The 21,689-nt window shown below is 41.9% G+C and overlaps 2 protein-coding genes across 2 annotated transcripts; both read left to right on the top strand.

Annotated features, from left to right (window-relative positions):
• The first annotated feature begins 16,365 nt into the window (after nucleotides 1–16,365).
• LOC112344191 (zeaxanthin 7,8(7',8')-cleavage dioxygenase, chromoplastic-like) lies at nucleotides 16,366–18,125 on the top strand. Its single transcript, XM_024668492.1, has 4 exons — nucleotides 16,366–16,441; nucleotides 16,714–16,939; nucleotides 16,981–17,487; nucleotides 18,017–18,125. The coding sequence occupies exons 1-4, from the start codon at nucleotides 16,366–16,368 to the stop codon at nucleotides 18,123–18,125; spliced, it is 918 nt and encodes a 305-aa protein (XP_024524260.1).
• A 1,132-nt stretch (nucleotides 18,126–19,257) lies between these two features.
• LOC9643586 (9-cis-epoxycarotenoid dioxygenase NCED3, chloroplastic) lies at nucleotides 19,258–21,072 on the top strand. Its single transcript, XM_024668493.1, has one exon. It carries the CDS (start codon nucleotides 19,258–19,260, stop codon nucleotides 21,019–21,021), a length of 1,764 nt encoding a protein of 587 aa, XP_024524261.1. The 3' UTR covers nucleotides 21,022–21,072.
• Nucleotides 21,073–21,689: the final 617 nt, after the last annotated feature.

The following is a 21,689-nucleotide window of genomic DNA, read 5'->3' on the forward strand; positions in this document are numbered from 1 at the left end:
TCAACTTTTGTCAAAAATTTTAACTTCAATTGCATATGTAAAGATTTTCCTAGAAGATCCATATTGACCTATATAGGATTAATTATATTGAATCATTTAGTAAGAATGTTGTATATATATTCATTTAATGATAAAGGCATATAAACAGCTAGTAAAATAGTGAAAATGAATCATATTGATGCTACTAAAACTTCAATACAAGTAAATTAAGAGGGGAAGAACTTAAGCCTATAGTTGCATTGCCATAGTGTACAGCTCAAGATATTAATATTGAGAAATTGTGAAAGGAAATTTGCAAATTAAAGGAGGAGAAAAAAAATAGAAAGAAAGAAGCAGGGGTAGTTAAACTTAAAATAATTAAACTTCTTTTTAAGTTTTGAGGATGATAAAGTTTTACAACCACCTTCAATTGTATGAATTTCAAAGTTCAAGTCATCCAACTTCATAGGCATATGGGACTATCAGGTTTTGGAATATTAAGTTTATAATATAGCAAATTATTTCATAGTGGCAGATATAGATGATCATATAAAAGTTGCATAATCATGCTAAAATTTAGTAGTGCCAAATGTGTGTTGAGAAAAGGCATATTAGAAGCTAGATTAAGATGCAAACTCGTATTTATAAGGAATACTTACCAAATGATTTTGGTCTTAAGATTCACATAGAGCTACATTAGTTAAAGCAATGTGGGGGCTTTATGCACAATATTAATGTTTTTGCTTAAAAATGCATTGTAATTACAAACAAAGATGTTAGGTGTTATTTCTTGAAAGGTTTACATTCACTTTCTCATAATAAAGTTTTGAAGTTTAAATTAAAGATATATTTAGAGTGTAAAAAGGTAAAAAGTAAATTGCCTTTAATGACTCACTCATGGAAGAATATCAACAATTATATGCTGACTTCAAACAAAAATAAGAATTTCAAGAATAAACAAGGTGAACAAAAACAAAGAGTGGAAGGGGAATTTTACTCTAAAGATTCATAAATCACAGTTAATAAAGGTGATACTTAGCATTTGCCATCTACTTCATTTAATCCTAAACCCTCAATTCTTTTATCTAGTGGGTGCAAGCAATAATAGTCTGTGAAGTTTGTTCATAGTAAAATAAGTAGTATGAGTTATTGTTTCCACTGTTGAGAGGTAAAACATAAGTTCGTGGAATGTTGTAACAAGTATAAAATGAGATCTCACATTAATGTCATGAGGGAAAACAATAGTGGTGAAATTGAAGGGGTTGACGAATTAATTAATAAATACTATGAGGAAGAAGAGGTAATTTATTTTCCTTAAATTTTTTCCGTAATCAATGCAAACACTAATCTGTTATTGTATTTTATAAACTTTGTTTATGGAAATCAAATCCAAATGATAATTGACATAAGAGTTATATATACCATGATATCTAAAGAATTTATTAAGTTGTTAAGATTGAAAGATGAGTAAATGTTTCTCATATAGTTTCAATTTGCAAAAGGTGGAAAAGTAGCCAAAAAAATTATGAATAATGTATTAATAAAGATATCCAAGTGGAAAGAAAAATTGAATTTAATAGTGTTAAAGATACCAAACTTTTAGATGATGTTTAATATGGATTTCTTGAACATATACTTGTTGAGTGGAGTTAAATGGAGTTGAATCATATTGAGGTTAAAAGGTTATTCTCATATATCCTTTTAGTTGCAAATCACTCATTGAGATATTAGAATGCTATGTTTTTAATAGCAAGAGCAACTAAAAAAACATTTAAAAAGAGATGTAAAACCTTTTAGTGTTGCAAATGTGACTTCGGGTATCGAAAGTTACTTGTCGACTGTCCTTTTGAAAATTCTTTCTTTACTACCATGATGGTAGGAGGTTGGTATTGCTAGACCTTTTATCAATCCCTCTTGTTCAAGTGTTAGTAAATTGAATTTTACATTTGTACTTGGCCGGATGAGCATAAAGAAGGGATTCCTAAGTGTCTATTTAGCCAAGCATATTTGGCCTGGCTTATTAATTCTCTTTTGCTCTATCTTGCACTGGCTTGGGAAGAACCCTCACATATTGAGACTAGTCCTTTAACATCGCTACATGATAGCTTACCATATCTACTAAACACCTTCACTATCATGTCTTTTGTGTTAGTCTCATTTCAGTCCCAAATGTTATTTATGAAAAATGTCTAGATTCACTCATTTGGCATATCTACGGAATATAGAAATTGTTTTAAACACAATGGTATTTGTCCTATGTCCAAATTCACAATCTAGAAACATTCCATATTTAATTCAAGCTTATTCTAGAGACTAACTCCTAGTATTAAAGGAAGCTTGGGGTGAAAGCCCAAAACATGTGTTCCTCAAGGGACCATTTGCATCATCATGCCACTCTACAATTGCTGCTTCGTGCCATTCGTGCGCCGGATCACAGGGAACAAGCGAGGGATCACGATGCTCCAGCACATCGGGATTGGCCAGGTCACCTCCACATCGCCGCGCTGGTGGAGATGAAGTGCTTGCAAGTGGCTAGGCAACATGGTCTGTTGGATTGCCCCCAAGCGACAGTCCCAATGAGTGCATTCTGGCTCTTGCCACAGTATGCCCTCACGGGAGTTTGTGAGGTTTTCATCTCCGCCGGCCAGAACAAGTTCTTCTATGATCAAGCCCCGGATTCCATGTGAAGCATTGGAGCTGCGCTCTATCTCAGCACCATCTCCATTGGGAGCTACATCAGCAGCTTGCTTGTGGAGATGGTGGTCAAGTTTACAAGTACAAAAGGTGGTGGGGTTGACGGCAACTGGATCAATGACAATCTCAACAGGGCTCACATTGATTACTTCTACAAGTAATTTAAAAGGTTATGATAAATTTATTAGATTTTTTGAAAATAGGCAAAGAAAAAGGATGAAAACAATGATGAGGAGTTGGCTGCTGACTATTCTCAGCATCATCAACCTTGGGATATATGTCTTGTGTGTGAGGTGGTATACTTACAAGCATGTGGGAGATATTGCAATTTGATTTCTCTTGGTCTCTCCTGGTATCCTCTCGTCTCACAAACTGCTGCAGAACATGTTACTAGGATCGATTGATGATCAAAGGGTTAAGCGGCTGGGGACAAGCTATCACAATAGCGATGATGTGATATCACTACCACCACAATAAGATACTTATTGATATATCTTTTAAATATGACCCTATCCAGTTATAAGTTTAGCTCAAAGTTTGAACTGTGGAAAATGAGAACAGTCGAACTATGATTTTGAAGTGGTGAGGCTCACCTCAAGTTCTGAAGTGCTAGGGATTCCAAGCTTAGCCCTTTGTAGTGTTGTAGGAAAGAAATGTTTGACTTGCTTTTGATCAACTGTGAAAACACAGACCCTAGCATGAGAGAACTGTTGAAGGAGGTATCCAGTGAGTTGGAGTGGCCAAGAAAGATTTCTGGTAACTTGTGCTGGCTAGCTCCACAAAGCTTAGAAAGCTGTACGTTAAATGAGAATCCTTTTGTCAACAGGTGGGAGAATCTTTGCATGATTTTGTAAATGGTGGTGGCAACAACCACAACAAAGTGCTAAGAGAACATAGAAGAAGATTAGAGGCGGATTCTAACACAGCCAAGAAGCTAGGAGAGAGAGAATTGTTGGCAGGCAACACACAACATCTTCTTGGTGTTACAAGCTGGTGGCTTCAGAAGAGTGCCCTGGAGCAGCTGGGGACAAGCCGGACGATCTTGAGAGCAGGCAAGAAAAAAAAAGATCCCCAAATAAAGAGAGGAAGTGTTTATTTTTTACCTTGACGTTCAAGTTGTTTCACTGCTCTTTTTTCCACTCATTAATTCATTCATTTATTCAAACGGTTTACATGGTCTCACTGAAGCATTAGACCACAGCTCTTTGTAGAAAAGAGCAAACTTTAGGTGATCGAAAGAATTCTTGCCTGAATTTCTTTCGATGAGATGATCGTCCAGAGCGGTTTGCAAGATGGATACCTAGAATATCCTTTAATTTAACAAATTTTGGGCGGGGAGTGGTTCAGAGAAAGCGCTCACGATCCCAATATATTTATCATCATTTAGATTAATCTTAAATTATATACATTACAACATTTTTTCTCTCTAAATTTAGTGCCTTTGTTTATTAGAACGGATTGACAGCCTTTTACGGGGCTGGAATCTTGGTAACCATTGCTGGTAGGATTTTCTTCTTTTGTTTTTGTGAATTTTTAATTGCTGCTTGGATTTACACCATTGCCTAGAACCCAATTATCTCACGTCAGCTGGAGCAGCCCGGCTCTTCAACACATGGTCTTGGAGCTTTCCACATCCTATACTTGGTCCATATGCTAATTGTCACTGAGCAAATAACAACATAACGCAAAGAGATTAACAGGCTTGAAAACTTAGTGTTTAACAGGGGCTCTTTCTTGATACAAGCCAACTTCTTCTTTCACAACAAATACCACAACATCCTGCCTCATAATAGATATTTCGCGGCCCAACACCATCCAGGTGTAATCCCTGCTGTAAGTTCCTCTTCCTCCGCTCTTGGTTTGATATTCTTGCACAAACAAAGTCTGCAGCTTGTCCAGACTCTTAACCAACAATTGACACAGACTTCAACAGATATTTTGTATCTGGATGAAACCTGTCGTGGAAGACATTGCATGGTTTATACCTAATGCTCTATCTGCGAACGTGAAACTGCTATGGAAGGATCTTCAGAAAGTTTTATCCTTAGCAGGGACAAAAATCGTCACGAACATCAGAATTTAAGAGAATAAAGACAGGAAAATGATGAACAACAGCAAAAGTTCCACGCTGCCAATTCTTCGCTAGTAAAATCGCAGCAAAACTATCTTAATTCTGCTCAGAAAGAAAAAAACAAATGCTACAATGCACATCAAGCAAACTAAAATTCGCATCCAAATATTCTCTTAGCAAAACGTGATCCGGCCTTTTTTCAACATTCACAGCGCTCCCTCTAACCTTTGGTTGTTTACATGCTGTCAGCATGGCAGTTCACATCGTCGTTTCACACATTAGATGCTTTAACTTTTCCAGCTGTAATAAGAGCAAACCAGGGCAAGAAACAAGACCATATCCCTACATAATCGTGCTCCAGGAGATTAAGCTCCTTTCTGGCATTAGCTCGTTGCTTTATCCAAATGCCTGTTACTGGCATAATCAGGAACGTCTTCTGCTTGTCGGAGGAACCCATACCGAGAGAAGGCAGTGGTCATGCTCGTCCCACTCGGGCATTCAATCACCCAGCTGCTTGGCGACATTCCACGAAAATCAATTCCTCGACCTAGAGCTGCAAAAGACTTGCCTATGGGCATCCACGCCTCATATACATTGCACCACCAAATTGGACGCCAAACAATCTCCCGCCGCTGAGGAGGTGCTTGATCTCATTGTGGCTAAATTGGATATGGTTCTTTATTCCATCCAGCAAAACCGCATGACCACCTAAAATTACATTATTCTAAAGCAGAGGTGGGGGTGCGTTAGGAGACATGAATCTAGATTGAATATATGTAGCTTTGTTTTTGGTCCCCTTGTGCCCGTCTACCTTACCTTTTCATCCCCTTGCCGACACACAATTATTGGTCTCACCCGCATTGTTTCCAAACTTTGCTTCAAGTAGCTAGAATCCTCAGAGTAAGCCCTAAAATATCTACCATCCAGCTCTAAAATTCGATTGGAGGGATCAATATATTTAGGTATGCCAATTGCACAGTTAATTTGGTCGCAATGCATGCCACACCGTCTGGGCCTGATCAATATCTTCGGCGGGATGGGATCGAAGTAGGCCATCCCAGCGTTGGAGGTTTTCTGCCATATGCCGTGAGTCAGCAGGGGATTTGATCACCATGGGCCGCTACAGCTTCAACAACCGATTGTTCTTGCCGATGTGCGCTCATCCAAAGATCGATCCAATCTCTGGCGAGCTCTTCGCGGTTAGCTTCAATCCAGTGATCAATCCCCACCTCCGCTACTTCTGGGCGAGCCCGGACGGGAGGAAGAGCCCCGATTTCGACGTGTGGCTGCCGGACCCGTGCTTACTTCGCGATAACAGAGAACTACGCAGAGAATCAGCTCGTGATGAAGTTCCAGGATGTATTGCTCAAGAACAACCTGGTCATTGATGGAGATACCGCCAAGGTTCCCAGATTCGGGGTCATCCCTCGCATCCCGACTGTGGGATCTCCCGGCATTCGCTGGATCGACATCCCGGATTGGACATCATTCCACTACATCAACGCCTGGGAGGAAGGGACGGACAAGATTGTCGTGCTCAGCTCGTCCATTACGCCGGTGGAACATCTGTTTGACGATATATCAACGGATTGTCCAACAGATTGAACGAGATCCACCTGGACCTTCGATCTGGACGGTCGTGGAAGCAACACGTGTGCTCAGCCAGACTGGATTTTGGACAGATCAACCAGAAATTCTTGGGGCGGAAGAATTGGTACGTCCATATGTGCTACTATGGGCCATGGCCCAAATTCTCGGGCCTGGCCAAGGTCGATCTGGACGCTCCACGAGTGTGGTAATTGACGGAACAAGTGACCCGGACCTCAACAAGCCGTGCATTGTGGCGTCGAGGAGATTCGAACGAGGTCAGTTTTGTGGCCAGCCTTTCTTTGTGACGAATGGCGAGGAGGAAGACAATGGATACGTCTTAAGCTACGTCCACAATGAGGAAAGTGGTGTCTCAGAGCTTTTTGGTCATGGATGCCAAATCGCCAACTCTTGAGACAGTGGCTTCTATAGAGTTGCCTGCTAGAGTTCCATATGGATTCCATGGGATCTTTATAAATTCCGATCAAATAGCCAACCAGAACCATGCCACCTTGTAAGAAAATTTGTAAATTGATATATCTCTTGTAAATATCTAATCCATGTAACTATGTGAGGATTCGCAATAAGAACATATGGAGCACTGTTACTTGGCTCCACACTATGGTATCACCCTGTGATCTGGCATTTTTTAAAAATTCACAGCGTTTTCTCTAACCTTTGGTTGTTTACATGCTGCCAGCATGGTAGTCCACACACACCTTTGATTCTTTAACTTTTCCAGATGCCCTTTCCTGGCATTAGAGCAAACCAGGGCAGCATTACATTGCAAGAAAAAGCGTCTGCATTAAGAAATTTTCTCAGCAATTCTACTGTTGTTGCTCCATGGACTCACTTTCCACCACGCCAAGCATACAAGCACTTCTGAGGGAGCCCAAGAAAATTCTCTTTGCCTTTTGCAAATGCAGACTTTGGCATAGATACAAGACCCCCCTACTTGGCACATTTGATAGAATCGTGCTCCAAGAGATTAAGCTCCTTTCTGGCATTACTTTATCCAAATGCCTGTTACTGGCATAATCAGGAACGTCGTCTGCTTGTTGGAGGAATCCATACCAAGAGAAGGCAGTGATCATGATCGTCCCACTCGGGCATTCAATCAACCAGCTGCTTGGCCTGGTCAAGAGATGTGAAGGTGAAGAGCATGGCATTCAACGAGAATCAATTCCTCAATCTCATGCCATCTATGCACCTTATATACACTGCACCACCAAATTGGACGTCAGATAATTTCATGCCGCAAGGAGGTGCTTGATATATTTGTGGCTGGAGCATCCCGTTAAACACCATCTTGTTTTAGTCTCTGATGTGAACTATAGCAAAACTTTTTCACTAATTGTCAAAATAGCTAGTGTATCTGGTCAAAGACCTATCAATGGTCAAGTGCGTCAAACGGTCAATCAATTATTTTGGAATCTTGACTGTGAGTCTTTCTCGGCACACTCCCATTCGATTACATTCTTTCTTGTTCTTGGTGGAGACGTCCAACACTTCAGAAGTGCGACACGGTGGAGAATTTCATCTCCACGTACATTGATCTTCGCGAGTTTCCTCCCTCGCAAGACCCCAAGATCCAGCTCGCGGATAATTTCGCGCCTGTTGGAGAGATCCCGCCAACGCCGTGCCGCCGAGTCACTGGCGAGATCCCTCGCTGCCTCCGCGGCGGTGCTTACATCCGCAATGGCTCCAATCCACTCCATCCCCCTCCCGCCGGCTACAACTACTTCGACGGCCACGGGATGCTCCACTCTGTCAAGTTCGGCGATGAAGAAGATCAAGCTCCAGTCTACTGCGCGCGATTCACCCAGAACAATCGATTCGTCCAGGAGCAAGCAGCGGGCAAGCCTCTCTTCCCCTACACGCTGGGCACCATGAGCAGCTATGCCGGGCTCGCACGATTCGGGCTATTCGTGATGCGCACGGCTCTGGGCCTGATCAATATCTTGGGCGGGATGGGAACCTCCAACGCTGGGATGGCCTACTTCGATCGCCGAATCCTGGCCATGTCCGAGGATGATATGCCATATGCCGTGAGTATCACCCCAGCAGGGGATTTGATCACCATGGGCCGCTACAGCTTCAACAACCGATTGTTCTTGCCGATGTGCGCTCATCCAAAGATCGATCCAATCTCTGGCGAGCTCTTCGCGATTAGCTTCAATCCAGTGATCAATCCCCACCTCCGCTACTTCTGGGCGAGCCCGAACGGGAGGAAGAGCCCCGATTTCGACGTGTGGCTGCCGGACCCGTGCTTGTTTCACGACTTCGCGATAACAGAGAACTACGCAATCCTGCCAGAGAATCAGCTCGTGATGAAGTTCCAGGATGTATTGCTCAAGAACAAACTGGTCATTGATGGAGATACCACCAAAGTTCCTAGATTCGGGGTGATCCCTCGCATCCCAACTGTGGGATCTTCCGGCATTCGCTGGATCGACGTCCCGGATTGGACGTCATTCCACTACATCAACGCCTGGGAGGAAGGGATGGACAAGATCGTCGTGCTGAGCTCGTCCATTACGCCAGTAAAACATTTCTTTGACGATTTCGCCAGATTGTCCAACAGATTGCACGAGATCCACCTGGACCTTCGATCTGGACGGTCATGGAAGCAACACGTGTGCTCAGCCGGACTGGATTTTGGACAGATCAACCAGAAGTTCCTGGGGCGGAAGAATCGGTACGTCTACATGTGCTACTATGGGCCATGGCCCAAAATCTCCGGCCTGGCCAAGGTCGATCTGGACGCTCCACGGCTGCCCAGGGTGGTCATCGACGGAACGAGTGACCTGGACCTTAATGAGCCGTGCATTGTAGCATCAAGGAGATTCGAACGAGGTCAGTTTTGTGGCGAGCCTTTCTTTGTGGCAAATGGCGAGGAGGAAGATGATGGATACGTTTTAAGCTATGTCCATGATGAGGAAAGTGGTGTCTCGGAGCTTTTGGTCATGGATGCCAAATCACCCACACTTGAGACAGTGGCTTCTATAGAGTTGCCTGCTAGAGTTCCATATGGATTCCATGGGATCTTTATAAATTCTGATCAAATAGCCAACCAGAACTATGCCACTTTATAAGAAAGTTTGATATAGTTGTAAAATCTCTTGTAAATATCTAACCTATGTAACTATGTGAGAATTGGCAATAAGAACATATGAAGCACTGTTACTAGGCTCCATACTAATGGCAATTTTCATTGCATCTCCACTTGCTGCAGCTCCAAGCACTTCCAATCCATGGAATCCAGGTACACTACTCGTGTATGATTAGTCAGGGTATATCCAAAACACTGAGAATCTTCTGTGGGAGATGCCATATTAGCTTTAAGGGTTTGATGGAGTGATCAAACTAGAAAGACACAAAGAGATGCTAAGCTATAGCATCAGTGCCTTTGTGGACACACAAAGTGAGTAAAGTTGTTAAGTTAGCTTCATCAAGTGTATTAATCCTTCCAATCGAAATATGGATTGGATGATCTCACCTTCGCAATAATATTTTAGGGCTGAGGCAGTACAGTGGAGAAATTGAGTACAAAAAAGTTGCAATGCTGACAAAATATATGAACACTCAGAGGACCAATAATTGTGTGTCCATATATGCTTGAAATGCTTTTGCATTCTGTTTTTAGTCCACTCCTTGTCTAAGGACCATTGAAAAGAATGTCATCACTTTATATTCAAATATTTACACATTTGATGATTTTAGAATATATCTATAAGAATATACTTAATATATACCTATTGAGGATATCCTCCCACTTCATTTTTACCCTCAAACCTTCTTAACTCTAAAATGAAGCAATAAAGCTTGAAGAAGAGATTGAGGAATAAATAAAAATAATGAATAGTGAATTTTGAAAAAAAATTGACATATAGATATAAATAGAGTAGAGAATGTTATTTTGATGAAGGAACTCTTCACAAAAATCTTGGTTATTTCAGTAAGCATGGTTTTTTATAAATGATGATTTTCCTAGCAAAATGTGATGGAGAATCATATTCAAAATTGACTTAACCTTAAGATATTGGATGTGTATATGTTTTACTTACTAAAGGGCTTATAATGCCTTTTTTTTTTATTAGTCATATATTAGGTGTAGTTTCAAGTCCAAAGTCACAACATTATAGGATAAAGGCAAAATAACAAGTTTATTTTTATCATAATGTCATTTAACATTTATATTAATATTTTAGTGGATAAATGTAAAAACAAATAAAACTTCTCTGTATAAAACACCTTTAGATGATGCAATATAAATCCTTGCATAGATAAGAAAGTACTCCCTACATAAAATATCAACTAGCTTAGGCAAATGACCTTAATAAAATAACATAAATTGATTTTTTTTTTTTGTTATTTTGACTATGACTAGCAAATTTTGACTTTTTTGCCTAACCATTAACACCTATTATGAAAATCATGCTATTTCAATATATTATGCCTAATGTATTGAGAGAGATAGAGAGAGAGAGAAATGAAGTATAACCTAAATGCCTAAGCAAGAACCTTCATCCACAACACCCATTGTCATATACATGCAATCACGTGGCTTTCAAATTATGTTAAAGTCATTCATCAAACAAGGTAGCCAATTTGATTAAGATCAAAGCTATATAAATTTCTTCCTAAACATCAATGGTATAAGTGCTAATTCCATAAAGTTTTTGTATATATGCCATTTGTCCAAGAAAAAATTTCACAGATCTCAAAAGAAAAATTAAGGTGTATTCTTTGTTCTAACATCCCTTTGTTAAATAAGTATTGTTCAAGTATTTTTGTGTTGCTTGATGCATCAAACCTAGTGATAATAAGTAGCATATAGGCTTTGGAATCCAGGCTGTGAGAGCTGGTGATGGCATTCTCTTTCCTGGGACATTATCTAATGGTTTATTTTTTTATCAAGGTTTAGGAATTATCTCTGAATTATTCAAAAGTTATTTAGGAATAATCTTCTAGTTTGAGTGTTTGAAGTTAAATCTAGGGTTTAGGGTAGACACCATTAAATGTCAAGCAATATAATGTTCTCTAGATTGATCAATTTTGGGAAATCTTGTAGCTTTGGCATTTCCAACTATTACTGGGGATAGAGTGTAGATTTGCAAAGACTTTTGTTTGCCAAGGTGCACCATTGCTCTAGAGTGTGTTATCATAGCACTAGTTCTAGATTGCATCACAAGACATAAGCACTAAGAATATAGCTTAGATTAATGCTTGCTAGGGTTAGAATTTTTTAGAGAGTTTAAAAATTTATGGAAGAAAGTGGTGTTATTACTTTGTCTTGTGCTTGTAGTTTTCCCTCATCTTTTGAGGTTTAAAACATTTTTCTATTTTCTTTACCCCCTATTCTCAAGTAGGAAACATATGCATAAAGATGCTATGAAGGTCATTAACAATTAAGTTTAAAATCCATCATGTTCATAGGTGGAAATGCATTTGACAAGGCTTGAGCAAATATGTCTGCACTCAACTTGTCTCAAAAACCATACACATAAGGTTTGAGAAAAGAAGATCTCCAAAGTTGTTTATTCATATATCTCAATTAGTTATTGGATCAGTGGCTTTTATTAAAACCCCTAATAATACTTAAATTTTAGATTATGCAACACCAAGAATATACTTTAAAAAAACAATTAAACCTTTACTCTAAAGGTATATAATAGATTTTTTAACCCTTTAAGTGATCCTACCCTAAATAAATGTGACCATTTTAGACTAATTTCTCTTTTGCAAACTAGGATTTCTATCAGTGACACCAATGTAGTTGGCATATTTACTTTAAAATTCACTCTGGGACCTTCATCACTCACACAACACCAAAGCTATAAGATAGATACTTCACTAAAATTTTTATAATTATCTCTCAAAAAGTTCATAGGATGGCTATTCAAGATGAGAGGTACTTTAGAAGAAGTTACCAAATTTATAACACTATTGTTGACTCTATAATATGAGTTTAAATGAGATTCACAACATAGTTGCAACACTAGCTAACAAGAGCATTGTCCAGGATTGGGAGCACTAATGATTTAAAGTAGAAATTATAAGCCAAAATTCCTAGAATAAAAAATAGAAAATTTTTTAAAATAAATAAAATTGGCAAAAATACATATTAAGAATAACTAGAATTGTTAATAAAAATGACAATGAAGACAAAAAATCACTAAAACTTCACCATGTACCATAATTCTATCTAATGAAATTCAAATCATTCTTCCTAAAATTTTATATAAAATTTCTAACAGTGTAACTTTATTTTAGAATAATGCTTATATATAGTTTTTTCTCAAAATCCCACATATAATTGCATACATAATCTTAAATACCCATTGTAGGATTTTTAGTGTAACCCCCACTTTACTACACCTCAATTAATTGCCACAAGGTGAGGATTATATTGAAAAATGCATTAGGAGGGGTAGTAGGCAGATTAGTGAAGCCCAAGGTTAGATTTTACATGAATAATAGCCTAGATTTCACGTGTGCTCATCAAAAATAGAAATGGTTAACTTCAGTGATCAATCCCCACCTCCGTTACTTCTGGGCAAGCCCAGATGGGAGGAAAGAGATGAATTTTTAAGATGTAGTGCTCAAGAACAAACTGGTCATTGATGGAGATACTACCCAAGGGTCCCAGATTGATCCTCCCTCGCATCCCAGCTGTGGGATCTTCCAGATCGACGTTTGGATGTAATTCCACTACATCCACACCTGGGAGGAAGGGATGGACAAGATCGTCGTGTCCATTACGCCAAGGTTCACGAACCTCATCTTTAGCAGCGTCTTCGTCCAGGTGGGCACCTTATTCCTCAACCAGGGCGACATCATGGAGCGGCATCTGGGGCGATTCCAGATCCCAGCCGCCTCCTTCACGCTCTTCATCACCCTCACCATTTGCATCATCATGCCGCTCTACGACCGCTGCTTCGTGCCATTCGCGCGCCGGATCACGGGGAACGAGCGAGAGATCACGATGCTCCAGCGCATCGGGATCGGCCAGGTCATCTCCACGGTCTCCATCGCTCGCCGCGCTGGTGGAGATGAAGCGCTTGGGAGTGGCTAGGCAACACGGTCTGTTGGATGGCCCCCAGTCGACGGTCCCGATGAGCGCATTCTGGCTCTTGCTGCAGTGAGTTTGCGAGGTTTTCATCTCCGTCGGCCAGAACGAGTTCTTCTACGATCAAGCCCCGGATTCCATGCGAAGCATTGGAGTGGCGCTCTATCTCGGCACCATCTCCATCGGGAGCTTCATCAGCAGCTTGTGGTGGTCAAGTTTACAAGTACAAAAGGTGGCCGGGTTGACGGCAGCTGGACCAAACAATCTCAACAGGGCTCACATTGATTACTTCTACTGGCTGCTGACTATTCTATCAACCTTGGGATATATGTCTTGTGTGCGAGGTGGTATACTTACAAGCATGTGGGAGATATTGCAATTTGATCATCAAGCGATCCTAGTAACATGTTCTGCAGCAGTTTGTGAGACGAGAGCATACCAGGAGAGACCAAGAGAAGGGTTAAGCGGCTGGGGACAAGCTATCGCAATAGCGATGATGTGATATCACTACCACCACCATAATAAGATACTTATTGTTATATCTTTTAAATATGACCATAAGTTTAGCTCAAAGTTTGAACTGTAGAAAATGAGAACAGTCGAACTATGATTTTGAAGTGGTGAGGCTCACCTCAAGTTCTGAAGTGCTAGGGATTCCAAGCTTAGCCCTTTGTAGTGTTGTAGGAAAGAAATGTTTGACTTGCTTTTGATCAACTGTGAAAACACAGACCCTAGCATGAGAGAACTGTTGAAGGAGGTATCCAGTGAGTTGGAGTGGCCAAGAAAGATTTCTGGTAACTTGTGCTGGCTAGCTCCACAAAGCTTAGAAAGCTGTACGGAATCCTTTTGTCAACAGGTGGGAGAATCTTTGCATGATTTTGCAAATGGTGGTGGCAACAACCAAGAAGATTAGAGGCGGATTCTAACACAGCCAAGAAGCTAGGAGAGAGAGAATTGTTGGCAGGCAACACACAACGTCTTCTTGGTGTTACAAGCTGGTGGCTTCAGAAGAGTGCCCTAGAGCTGCTGGGGACAAGCCGGACGAGCTTGAGAGCAGGCAAGAAAAAAAAAGATCCCCAAATAAAGAGAGGAAGCGTTTCTTTTTTACCTTGACGTTCAAGTTGTTTCACTGCTCTTTTTTCCACTCATTAATTCATTAATTTATTCAAACGGTTTACATGGTCTCACTGAAGCATTAGACCAAAACTCTCTCTAGAAAAGAGCAAACTTTAGGATGCTTGCCTGAATTTCTTTCGATAAGATGATCTATTTTTGGTTTGCAAGATGGATACCTAGAATATCCTTTAATTTAACTGGGCGGGGAGTGGTCCAGCTCACGACAGTTAGGGCATGTCCTGTGTATCCTAATATATTTATCATCATTTAGATTAATCTTAAATTATAACATTTTTTCTCTCTAAATTTAGTGCCTTTGTTTATTAGAACGGATAGACAGCCTGGAATCTTGGTAAGCATTGCTGGTAGGATTTTTTTCTTTTGTTTTTGTGAATTTTTGCGAATTGCTGCTTGGATTTACACCATTGCCTAGAACCTAATTATCTCACTGCCACGTCAGCTGGAGCACCCCGGCTCTTCAACACATGGTCTTGGAGCTTTCCGCATCCTATACTCGGTCCATATATCCAAAGAGCTGTTCTAATTGTCACTGAGCAAATAACAACATAACGCAAAGAGATTAACAGGCTTGAAAACTTAGTGTTTAACAGGGGTTGAAGCTTGTCCATACTCTCAACCAACAATTGACACAGACTTCAACAAATATTTTGTATCTGGATGAAACCTGTCGTGGAAGACATTTCATGGTTTATACCTAATGCTCTATCTGCGAACGTGAAACTGCTATGGACGGATCTTCAGAAAGTTTTATCCTTTAGCAGGGACAAAAATCGTCACGAACATCAGAATTTAAGAGAATAAAGACAGGAAAATGATGAACAACAGCAAAAGTTCCACGCTGCCAATTCTTCGCTAGTCAAATCGCAGCAGAACTATCTTAATTCTGCTCAGAAAGAGAAAAAAATGCTACAATGCACATCAAGCAAACTAAAATTCGCATCCAAATATTCTCTTAGCAAAACGTGATCCGGCCTTTTTTCAACATTCACAGCGCTCCCTCTAACCTTTGGTTGTTTACATGCTGTCAGCATGGCAGTTCACATCGTCATTTCACACATTCGATGCTTTAACTTTTCCAGCTGTAATAAAAGCAAACCAGGGCAAGAAACAAGACCATATCCCTACATAATCGTGCTCCAGGAGATTAAGCTCCTTTCTGGCATTAGCTCGTTGTTTTATCCAAATGCCTGTTACTGGCATAATCAGGAACGTCTTCTGCTTGTTGGAGGAATCCATACCGAGAGAAGGGCAGTGATCATGCTCGTCCCACTCGGGCATTCAATTAACCAACTGCTTGGCGACATTCCACGAAAATCAATTCCTCAATCTAGAGCCCCAAAGGACTTGCCATTATGGGCATCCACACCTCATATACATTGCACCACCAAATTGGACGCCAAACAATCTCCCGCAGCCGAGGAGGTGGCTGGATGTGGGTAAATTGGATATGGTTCTTTATAACATCCAGCGAAACCTCGCTTGCGAACGCATGACCACCTAAAATTACATTATTCTAAAGCAGAGATGATATTTCGTGTGGGGGGCGTTAGGAGACATGAATCTAGATTGAAGCTTTGTTTTTGGTCCACTCGTGCCCGTCTAGGAAGCATGGGACCTTACCTTTTCATCCCCTCCAAGAAGCATGCCGACACACAATTATTGGTCTCACGCATTGTTTCCATTCAAGTAGAATCCTCAGAGTAAGCCCTAAAATATTGATCTTATCTATGCGTGTGGCTCAAGACCATCCAATCCATAGCTCTAAAATTCGATTGGAGGGATCAATATATTTAGGTATGCCAATTGCACAGTTAATTTGGTCGCAATGCATGCCACACTGTCTGGGCCTGATCAATATCTTCGGCGGGATGGGATCGAAGTAGGCCATCCCAGCGTTGGAGGTTTCGCCGAATTCTGGCTATGTCCGAGGATGATATGCCATATGCCGTGAGTATCACCCAGCAGGGGATTTGATCACCATGGGCCGCTACAGCTTCAACAACCGATTGTTCTTGCCAATGTGCGCTCATCCAAAGATCGATCTAATCTCTGGCAAGCTCTTCGCGGTTAGCTTCAATCCAGTGATCAATCCCCACCTCCGCTACTTCTGGGCGAGCCCGGACAGGAGGAAGAGCCCCGATTTCGACGTCCCGTGCTTACTTCGCGATAACAGAGAACTACGCAGAGAATCAGCTCGTGATGAAGTTCCAGGATGCATTGCTCAAGAACAAACTGGTCATTGATGGAGATACCGCCAAGGTTTCCAGATTCGGGGTCATCCCTCGCATCCCGACCGTGGGATCTCCCGGCATTCGCTGGATCGACGTCCTGGATTGGACATCATTCCACTACATCAACGCCTGGGAGGAAGGGACGGACAAGATTGTCGTGCTCAGCTCGTGGAACATCTGTTTGACGATTTTGCCGGATTGTCCAACAGATTGCACGAGATCCACCTGGACCTTCGATCTGGACGGTCGTGGAAGCAACATGTGTGCTCAGCCAGACTGGATTTTGGACAGATCAACCAGAAATTCTTGGGGCGGAAGAATCGGTACGTCCATATGTGCTACTATGGGCCATGGCCCAAATTCTCGGGCCTGGCCAAGGTCGATCTGGACGCTCCACGGGTGCCCAGTGTGGTAATCGACGGAACAAGTGACCCGGACCTCAACGAGCCGTGCATTGCGGCGTCGAGGAGATTCGAACGAGGTCAGTTTTGTGGCCAGCCTTTCTTTGTGGTGAATGGCGAGGAGGAAGACGATGGATACGTCTTAAGCTACATCCACAATGAGGAAAGTGGTGTCTCAGAGCTTTTGGTCATGGATGCCAAATCGCCCATGCTTGAGACAGTGGTTTCTATAGAGTTGCCTACTAGAGTTCCATATGGATTCCATGGGATCTTTATAAATTCCGATCAAATAGCCAACCAGAACCATGCCACCTTGTAAGAAAAATTGTAAATTGATATAATCTCTTGTAAATATCTAATTTATGTAACTATGTGAGAATTCGCAATAAGAACATATGGAGCACTGTTACTTGGCTCCACACTATGGTATCACCCTGTGATCTGGCATTTTTAAAAAATTCACAGCGTTTTCTCTAACCTTTGGTTGTTTACATGCTGCCAGCATGGTAGTCCACACACACCTTTGATTCTTTAACTTTTCCAGATGCCCTTTCCTGGCATTAGAGCAAACCAGGGCAGCATTACATTGCAAGAAAAAGCGTCTGCATTAAGAAATTTTCTCAGCAATTCTACAGTTGTTGCTCCATGGACTCACTTTCCGCCACGCCAAGCATACAAGCACTTCTGAGGGAGCCCAAGAAAATTCTCTTTGCCTTTTGCAAATGCAGACTTTGGCATAGATACAAGACCCCCCTACTTGGCACATTTGATAGAATCGTGCTCCAAGAGATTAAGCTCCTTTCTGGCATTACTTTATCCAAATGCCTGTTACTGGCATAATCAGGAACGTCGTCTGCTTGTTGGAGGAATCCATACCAAGAGAAGGCAGTGATCATGATCGTCCCACTCGGGCATTCAATCAACCAGCTGCTTGGCCTGGTCAAGAGATGTGAAGGTGAAGAGCATGGCATTCAACGAGAATCAATTCCTCAATCTCATGCCATCTATGCACCTTATATACACTGCACCACCAAATTGGACGTCAGATAATTTCATGCCGCAAGGAGGTGCTTGATATATTTGTGGCTGGAGCATCCCGTTAAACACCATCTTGTTTTAGTCTCTGATGTGAATTATAGCAAAACTTTTTCACTAGTTGTCAAAATAGCTAGTGTATCTGGTCAAAGACCTATCAACGGTCAAGTGCGTCAAACGGTCAATCAATTATTCTGGAATCTTGACTGTGAGTCTTTCTCGTTTTTTGACCGGCACACTCCCATTCGATTACATTCTTTCTTGTTCTTGGTGGAGACGTCCAACACTTCAGAAGGTCACGTCCATTGGAGGATGTAGATGTAAGATCCTCTCTAAAACGCAAAATGGGTTTTTCTCCCAGGTCTTGATCACTTCGCAGCCACTTTTGGTCTCGAGATAGTGGATCAAAATTGAGGTTGCAGTGGGCTTCTCCTTAAGACTAACTGTAAACTTAGCTAAATTTTCCTATCAGATGGGAGTGTCCACGTCATTGCCAGCTAGGTGGACGAAGAAATTTGATACAGTTCTCTATTCCATCCAGCAAAACCAAACAAAAATGATATTTCGCGCAGGGAGTACTTTCTTATGTGGGACACTCAAGTGCTCAGGATTTACATTGCACCATGTAAAGGTAAGGTCCCATGCTTCCTAGACGGGTACAAGAGGAAAGCTAGACATCTCCAAATGTTTACATTGCATCATGTAAAAGTAAGGTCCCATGCTTCCTAGACGGGTACAAGAGGAAAGCTAGACATCTCCAAATGTTTACATTGCATCATGTAAAAGTAAGGTCCCATGCTTCCTAGACGGGTACGAGAGGAAAGCTAGACATCTCCAAATGCCGACATTGTTCTCACGTGCATTGCTTCCAATTGGTCGACATCCCAAGTAGCTAGAATCCTCAGAGTAAGCCTTAAAAACTTTCTCTATCGCGCCATCATCTTATCTATGCGAATGGTGTGGCTCAGAGAGTCCAATTCAATTCGATTGGAGGGATCAATGTATTTATGTATGCCAATGGCACTATTTTTAATCGTTGATTCTGTCTCAATGCATGCCACAGCTGGGATTGATATTGGTTGTAGCCTTACCAACTTCTCCTTCCCAGCTCCACCCAAGAGAAGATCATCAGGGATCACAGCCACCGCCACCAAATCCTCTCGCAAGTATATCAATACCCCTGGCTTCTCAATCCCCAATCCAATCGAAGAGGCGCGGGCGGCGGCGGTAGCCCTGTGCGACACGGTGGAGAATTTCATCTCCACGTACATTGATCTTCGCGAGTTTCCTCCCTCGCAAGACCCCAAGATCCAGCTCGCGGATAATTTCGCGCCGGTTGGAGAGTTCCCGCCAACGCCGTGCCGCCGAGTCACTGGCGAGATCCCTCGCTGCCTCCGCGGCGGTGCTTACATCCGCAATGGCTCCAATCCACTCCATCCCCCTCCCGCCGGCTACAACTACTTCGACGGCCACGGGATGCTCCACTCTGTCAAGTTCGGCGATGAAGAAGATCAAGCTCCAGTCTACTGCGCGCGATTCACCCAGAACAATCGATTCGTCCAGGAGCAAGCAGCGGGCAAGCCTCTCTTCCCCTACACGCTGGGCACCATGAGCAGCTATGCCGGGCTCGCACGATTCGGGCTATTCGTGACGCGCACGGCTCTGGGCCTGATCAATATCTTGGGCGGGATGGGAACCTCCAACGCTGGGATGGCCTACTTCGATCGCCGAATCCTGGCCATGTCCGAGGATGATATGCCATATGCCGTGAGTATCACCCCAGCAGGGGATTTGATCACCATGGGCCGCTACAGCTTCAACAACCGATTGTTCTTGCCGATGTGCGCTCATCCAAAGATCGATCCAATCTCTGGCGAGCTCTTCGCGATTAGCTTCAATCCAGTGATCAATCCCCACCTCCGCTACTTCTGGGCGAGCCCGAACGGGAGGAAGAGCCCCGATTTCGACGTGTGGCTGCCGGACCCGTGCTTGTTTCACGACTTCGCGATAACAGAGAACTACGCAATCCTGCCAGAGAATCAGCTCGTGATGAAGTTCCAGGATGTATTGCTCAAGAACAAACTGGTCATTGATGGAGATACCACCAAAGTTCCTAGATTCGGGGTGATCCCTCGCATCCCAACTGTGGGATCTTCCGGCATTTGCTGGATCGACGTCCCGGATTGGACGTCATTCCACTACATCAACGCCTGGGAGGAAGGGATGGACAAGATCGTCGTGCTGAGCTCGTCCATTACGCCGGTAAAACATTTCTTTGACGATTTCGCCAGATTGTCCAACAGATTGCACGAGATCCACCTGGACCTTCGATCTGGACGGTCATGGAAGCAACACGTGTGCTCAGCCGGACTGGATTTTGGACAGATCAACCAGAAGTTCCTGGGGCGGAAGAATCAGTACGTCTACATGTGCTACTATGGGCCATGGCCCAAAATCTCTGGCCTGGCCAAGGTCGATCTGGACGCTCCACGGCTGCCCAGGGTGGTCATCGACGGAACGAGTGACCCGGACCTTAATGAGCCGTGCATTGTAGCGTCAAGGAGATTCGAACGAGGTCAGTTTTGTGGCGAGCCTTTCTTTGTGGCAAATGGCGAGGAGGAAGACGATGGATACGTTTTAAGCTATGTCCATGATGAGGCAAGTGGTGTCTCGGAGCTTTTGGTCATGGATGCCAAATCACCCACACTTGAGACAGTGGCTTCTATAGAGTTGCCTGCTAGAGTTCCATATGGATTCCATGGGATCTTTATAAATTCTGATCAAATAGCCAACCAGAACTATGCCACTTTATAAGAAAGTTTGATATAGTTGTAAAATCTCTTGTAAATATCTAACTTATGTAACTATGTGACCATAAATTCAGATGTAATGCACTCTATTTTTTTCCTTTAAAACCAATTGGAAAAAGGGGCAATTGCTTATAGTAACAATATATCTAAATTTTATTTCAAGATCATATGTGCTACACTCACCCCTCCTTTCAAAGTGTCAATGTTTTTATTGATTATTACTAAACTATATTAAATCTACCAATCTTTCCATTATATAGACCAATTATTTTATGTAAAGTAACTAGTTATCCACCTATATTTCAATCCCACAGTGGATACCTTCGTTTATGAATGCTTTACAAAACAAAAGACATATTTATGAATGGCTAATACATATGATTTTAATTTTAGGGGTATAAATATACCTTATTTAAAGGTATATATTTTCTCTAATACCACATTTATCTCAACATATCTCTCTCCTCTTAAGCCAATTAAAAAAGAGGTAGTTATTTGCCCTTAGTTATCCTCATTTATCCACTAAAGTTTTTAAGGATCCACAACAATAATATATTTAAATTTCATCCCATGATCACATATGCTATATCATAAAATTTATAATGAATTTTAAAGGTTATTTTTTCCACATTTTGATCTATAATCCGTCTTTGATGATACTTGGACTGTAAA

The sequence above is a fragment of the Selaginella moellendorffii genome, unplaced genomic scaffold (assembly GCF_000143415.4).
Source record: "Selaginella moellendorffii unplaced genomic scaffold, v1.0 SELMOscaffold_3, whole genome shotgun sequence".
NCBI classification, from domain to species: domain Eukaryota; kingdom Viridiplantae; phylum Streptophyta; class Lycopodiopsida; order Selaginellales; family Selaginellaceae; genus Selaginella; species Selaginella moellendorffii.